Here is a 6,000-nt window from a genome sequence, read left to right as displayed (position 1 = left end):
AACTTCATAACACTAGGGTAGAATTTGGGGGAAGTGATTTTGCCTTTTGTTTATGCTATTAACTATAGCTTGATCTTAAAAGAAATATGATGATTTATATGAAACAATAAACTCATTATCCCAAAATTCAATAAAAGAGCCAATGAACAAAGAGCTGTGTTCTCTCTCCTGGAATGCTGAGACACTAGCTGGGAGGCTCTGGATGGGAACCAATAATAATAGAATGGAGAAGAGCTGTGCTGGGCTTTCAGGGACCACATGGTCCAGCCCACCTGTTTTACAGATAGGGAAACGGAGGTCGCCAAAGGTTCTTTCTCAGTCCAAGGTCACAGGGACTCAAGTCTGCAGTAGTTGGGGCTGAGACTATAGTCCCAATGCTACAAAAGCTCCATCTTAGGGGACTTGCCCGAAGGCCTTGAAGAACCCATCCAAGGCCAACTGGCATGGCCTCCAGTTCTTGCAGCCCACACTCCTGGCCCAAGGTGCTTCCTATTCCAAGTAATGAGAATCAAGATACTTCCCTCAGCTCTGGGGAATAGGACCCTTTCTCCTTCAGCTGCAGCTATAAGTTCCAGCCTCCCAGCTTCGGCCCAGAACACACAGCTACTCACACCATGAAGCTCAGCCGCCTACTTGCCCTTTGCCTCACCCTCTGCCTGGTGGGCTTGGCGAGCTCAGGAAAGACCTCAGGTGAGCTGAGGGGCTGGGAACGGGGGCCCCGAGATCATCGCCTATGGGGAGGGGGGATGATGGATCCAACATGCCATCTGGTCAGGAGGGGACAAGGACCTAGACACGGGAAGAGGTTCCCTGTGGTCGCATCCAGTCTCAGGAAAATCTGGGGCCAGACCTCCCAGGTGTCTCTCGGTGACATCATCGCCAAATTTTAATTTTTCTTAAAAAGCAATACATATATTTGTTTTAAAAAGACAAACTATATGTAAACGTGTGAAGTTTAAAAAACTGGTCCCCTATTTCACACAGCCCCAACAATCCTGCTCTCCAGATTCCTACTCCCTAGAATTCTTAAGCAAGAAAAGAAACGTTGACAGTGCTTTGAACAGGAGGCCAGATTCTCAAACTTGGCTGCACAGAATTCCCCTGAGGTCTCTCTGGGTCTCACACTCAGAAATTCTGATTTAATGGATCTGGGACGAAGGCTGGGCATCGGGACTTTTTTTTTTTTCCAAGTTCCCCAAGAGGTTCTAACATTCTAACCAAGATTGAGAATTTGCTGCCCAAATAGAAGGTCTCAAATTTCTTCCTAGAATGGCCTCTTCCCTATTCTGGGTTAAGCTTCTCCCAGTAAATACAACAGTCAAGGTCACACACATTGAGGATTTACATAAGGGTTCCGTGGAGCTGAGTTGACTCATGTGCTTATTTGTTTGAGGGATGCTGTCCTTATTAGGGAAAGTGTCATTCTCAAAGTTCTGTGTGCTACATCCCATAAAAAGAGACACTAAGGTCCTGAATGTCTGAGGCAAATGGTTGAGGGAGGGTGTGTGTGTGTGAGTGTGTGTGTGTGTGTGTGTGTGTGTGCATGTCTGATAAATCATTTTGTGTGATACCCAGAGCCAGATGTGAAAGGAAGTAAAATAACAAGTGATTCAGTAAAAGAGGCCAGTTTCTTTATTTGCTGATTACCCATGGATATTAAAAATTATTCAATGTAAATATCTAAATATCTTTTTCCTAGATATAAAAAATATGATACTTGTTCACTGACACTCAAATGATACTAAAAAGGATTTTCAGGAAAAAAATCACCCGAGATTCCACCACCCAGAGATAACTGCTCCAAATATATGGAAGAATAACCTTCACGTCATCATTCTATGAGCTTATATGTATATATAATAGCCACAGAATCACACCAGACCTATTTTGTAATTTGATTTTATATTCAGCAAAAGTTATGAACCTCTCTTCATGTTGATATGAATCATCAACACTATGCTGTAGTGTTGGCCCACTGATCCCCTGTTAGTGAACGTTTACATTTTTTCCAAATTATAATTTTTTCCCTTTACAAAAAAGCTCCAGCCAACATCTTGATGTCGAGTTATGAGAGGTTGTAAGACACAGCACTTGGGATTAGAAATTGAATCTCGGTATAAATCCCAAGCCTCTCTCAACTTACAGTCTTTATGATTTTGAGAAAATTAGCAAACCTCTCCAAGCCTGTTTCTCCATTTGTGAAGTGGGGACAGTTACACTCTTCCCGTTTGATTATTAAAGTAACAGCAAGAATAGCGAACACCTAGGAGGACGCTTGGTGTAGAGTAGGTGGTGGGGAAAAAAATCAGTTCATTACGAGGACACATCAGTGACCATTCTCTTCTTTCTTACCTTTGCAGACAATCTCAAACAAGAGGCTTCCCAGGACTTGTTCCAAACATCCCCTGACCTGTGCCAGCTCCCCCAAGCAAGGGGCCCCTGCAAAGCTGCTTTGCTCCGATACTTCTATAACTCTACATCCAATGCTTGTGAGCCCTTTACCTATGGTGGTTGTCAGGGCAATGACAACAATTTTGAGACCACAGAGATGTGTTTGAGGATCTGCCAACCCCCTGGTGAGTCCTCTGATAGACCCAGGAAGAGGAACAGAGGTGACAGGATGCTGGGTGTGAAGGGACAGGGTGTTGGTGAAGATGCTGATGGTGACACGTTAATATGGGAGTTAGTGATGATGAGAATAAGGGGAATGAGATACCTGTCACTGATGCCTGGGAGGGGTGGTAATGAGGGTGCTGGCAGTGTAGACAGCAAGGCAGTGGTGGCTGGTGGCACTGATAATAAAGATGAAAGGTGGGTTGATTACTGTAGCAAGCCCTTTTAAAATACATGATGGTGAGGGGGTGGGGTGTCTTCCCTGGTGGCCAGTGGCTAAGATTCCACCCTCCCAATTCAGGGGCCTGGAGTGTGATCCCTGGTCAGGGAACTAGATCCCACGTGCCACAAGTAAAAGACCTCCTGTGGCACACCCAAGACCCAGTGCAGTCAAATAAATAAATAAAGCACATGGTAGAGCTGGCAGAGGTGAAGACAGCAATGTGACCTTGCAGGGTGATCCTGTTGACAGAGGTGAGGAACGCAGCTGTAGCAGTGATCTGGGTGGGAGGTGCTAGATATGAGGAGGTCCCCGGGCTGGTGGATGTTGAAGGGGTTGGGTAAGGAGTCCAGCTTGATGGCTCTGGCTCTAGGATGCCAATGGGCCAGCCAAGAAGGGAGCTGACTGTCGTCTCCATCACAGAGACCAAGGACAAGAGCTGACGGTGACACCTGCATGTTCCCAGGCTTTGACCAAAAGCTGCCTCAGCTGCCCTTCCTGCTTGGAGGCCCTGTTCTGAGCCCATCCTGTATCCCTCCGGAACTGGGTCAATAAAGTATTCAAAGTTGACGTGGCCTGAAGCCTTCCTACAAGGGCCCTGGGCTTGCCCTCAAAAATCGTTCACAGTCACAGGGGTGATCAAACCTGCATCACCCCACCCCCAGCCCTCCAGGCCCTCACTGTCCTGTGTTCCCAGGATGAAGACAGGACAAAGGACGCAAGTTCCCCTTTCAACAGGGGGTCCTCAAGGAAGCCAAACTGAATGGAAATTTGGGGACCTTGGTTGTCTGTCCCTGGATCCTGGCCTGCTGCTCTTTCCTACCTAGGGCTGCATGACGAGCCAGAATGTTCTTCCTGTCCAGCAGGAACCATGGCCTGGAGGAGTGTGGAGGGGGTAGAAATTCAGGGAATCTTGGCCAGCTAGGGTGACTGCCCTCTCTCTCCACCAAGAGGAATACTGGAAAAAGATTTTTACACATTTTTTTAATCGTGGTAAAATATATACATGAAATTTACCATTTTAACCATTTCTAAATGTACTATTTAGTGGTATTACATATACATACATTGTTGTATGTATATATACACCATGATCACCACTCACCTCCAGAACTTTTTCATCTTCCCAAACTGAAACTTTGTACCATTAAAAATTAAGTCCTTTTTCTCCCTGTCCTGGGCACCACTACTCTAACTTCTGTCTCTAAGAATTTAACTACTCAGGAACCTCATACGAGTAGAATCAAGAGTATTTTTCCTTTCATAACTGGTTTGTTTCACTTAGTGCCATGTCCTCAAGGTTTATCCATGTTGCAGCCTGTATCAAAATTTCCATCCTTTTTTTGGAGGGGGGCGCTGCTTAGTTCCCTGACCAGGGATCAAACCAGTGCCCCCTTGCAAAGGAAGCTCGGGGTCCTAGCCCCTGGACCACCAGGGAAGTCCCAAAATCTCCTTCCTTTTAAAGACTAAATAATATACCACTGTTAGATACATTTCGGATATTGACCAATCTGCCCACCACCCCCAATAACTCTCTCCTCATGTCCTGCATCTGATCTAACCACTTCCTCTTGCTGGAAGGGAAACTGCTGGCCCAAAGTCAAGCAGCAATACTAGAAGCCAGAACCTGGGGTTCCCAGACCAGGTCCCTGTCCTGGCGATGTCATGGGGACCTTGGTGTGCCCTTCCCACCCCACCCCTTTCACGTGTCCTATTGCCTGGGAGCCAACCTAGACTGTGTTACATCGCATCAGCAAGGACACACTGGGAAGCCAGCCTGGCCTGAAGCTCCAGGTGGGGACCCAAAGCTGAATGGACCCTTGGGCTTTATCCAAGGCCAAAAATGCTTAATCATACATGATTAAGTATATATTTGAGAGAAAGAGCTTTTTTTTTCTTTTGGGCCCACCGCATGGCATATAGGAGCTTAGTTTCCTGACCAGGAATGGAACCTGTGCCCCCTGCAGGGGAAGCACAGAGTCTTAACCACACAGCGGGGAAGTCTCTATTCCCTTTCACGTTCTGAACAGCTACTCAGAGACTGAGCTTTGGAAGACAGCGAGGGTCACCTTAACCAGGCACTGTTCCAGATACTGCAGCTACAAAATTCTGGTCCATATGGATCTTAATTATTAATGAGCAGGATACGGAAGCTACACAGTACATTAGATGGTGGTGAGGGCTACCGAGGAAAACAAGTCAGGCAAGTGGTGACCTGGAAGCTGGAGAAGCAATTTATAACCAGGGTAGCCAGGGAGACCTCTTGATAACTTGATGGTGAAGATGGTGAAGAGTTGGCGTCTTCAGTTAGGTTGAAGGTAGAAGAGACAGCTTTTTTGACAGGGCATACTGGAGAATAGGGAGAAGGATCAAAAATGAGTCCAAGGTTTCAGGCCTGGGCAGCTGGGGAGATGAGAGCCGTCATTTGCAGAGATGAGCTGACAATGGGTGAGTATGCTTAGGGTCGGGGTGGAGATGATCAGAAGTTTGGAAGGTAACTGAATTTGAGATGCCTTTAACATCCAAGTGGAGATGGCAAGTAGGCAGCTGGGTAAATGAGTATGGAATTCAGGGAGGAGGAGACCTAAGATATGGGGTGTCATCTTTGTATAAATTATATAAGACATGGCAGTAGACGGCATTTCTAGGTGCTGACTTGGCTGCAGGTATAAACTCTACTGTTCTGACTTGGCAAACACCCCACTACATGCAGGCTGCCAGGACCACTTAGCTTCAGATAAGCTACCCACCTGCATTCCTTTTTTAATATTTATTTATTTGACTGCACGAGGCCTTAGGTGCAGTACATGGGATTTTCTTTCTTCGTTGCAGCCTGCAGGATTGCTGGTTCCAGCATGCGGGGTCTAGTTGCCTGACCAGGGATCGTTATCTGAGCCCCCTGCATTGAGAGCCCGGAGTCTTAGCCATTGGACCACCAGGGAAATCCCATACTCAGCTGCATTCTTATGTCACACCTGGTGTGTTTACTGCTTGAAGTAAACGAGTAAAAGCATCTTGACCCAGTTGCTTTTGCAACTACGGTCTGGACTAGCTCACTCATGCCACCTCTTGTCCTACACATGCACACACATTGCTTGTACATTCTAGAAGCTCTGGGAAAACCTTCAGAGGGAACCTGAAGAGCCCCGTCTCTATTAGCTATACAC

The 6,000-nt window shown here is 46.6% G+C and overlaps 1 protein-coding gene across 1 annotated transcript; it reads left to right on the top strand.

The window, feature by feature from the left end:
* The first annotated feature begins 614 nt into the window (after positions 1-614).
* LOC128058841 (colostrum trypsin inhibitor) lies at positions 615-3,276 on the top strand. Its single transcript, XM_052651318.1, has 3 exons — positions 615-690; positions 2,361-2,576; positions 3,257-3,276. Exons 1-3 carry the CDS (start codon positions 615-617, stop codon positions 3,274-3,276), a joined length of 312 nt encoding a protein of 103 aa, XP_052507278.1.
* The last annotated feature ends 2,724 nt before the right edge of the window (positions 3,277-6,000 follow it).

The sequence above is a fragment of the Budorcas taxicolor genome, chromosome 13 (genome assembly GCF_023091745.1).
Source record: "Budorcas taxicolor isolate Tak-1 chromosome 13, Takin1.1, whole genome shotgun sequence".
Classification (NCBI taxonomy): domain Eukaryota; kingdom Metazoa; phylum Chordata; class Mammalia; order Artiodactyla; family Bovidae; genus Budorcas; species Budorcas taxicolor.
Note: the sequence above shows the minus strand (reverse complement) of the source record. Positions and strands in the feature narration are given on the sequence as shown.

What these genes read in the sequence shown, in the direction of transcription:
- LOC128058841 (XM_052651318.1), top strand. Translation starts at nt 615, where the DNA reads ATGAAGCTCAGCCGCCTACTTGCCCTTTGCCTCACCCTCTGCCTGGTG. An exon ending in GAGCTCAGGAAAGACCTCAG is followed by an intron (nt 691 to 2,360) that starts GTGAGCTGAGGG and finishes TTACCTTTGCAG; the next exon opens with ACAATCTCAAACAAGAGGCT. An exon ending in GAGGATCTGCCAACCCCCTG is followed by an intron (nt 2,577 to 3,256) that starts GTGAGTCCTCTG and finishes TCTCCATCACAG; the next exon opens with AGACCAAGGACAAGAGCTGA.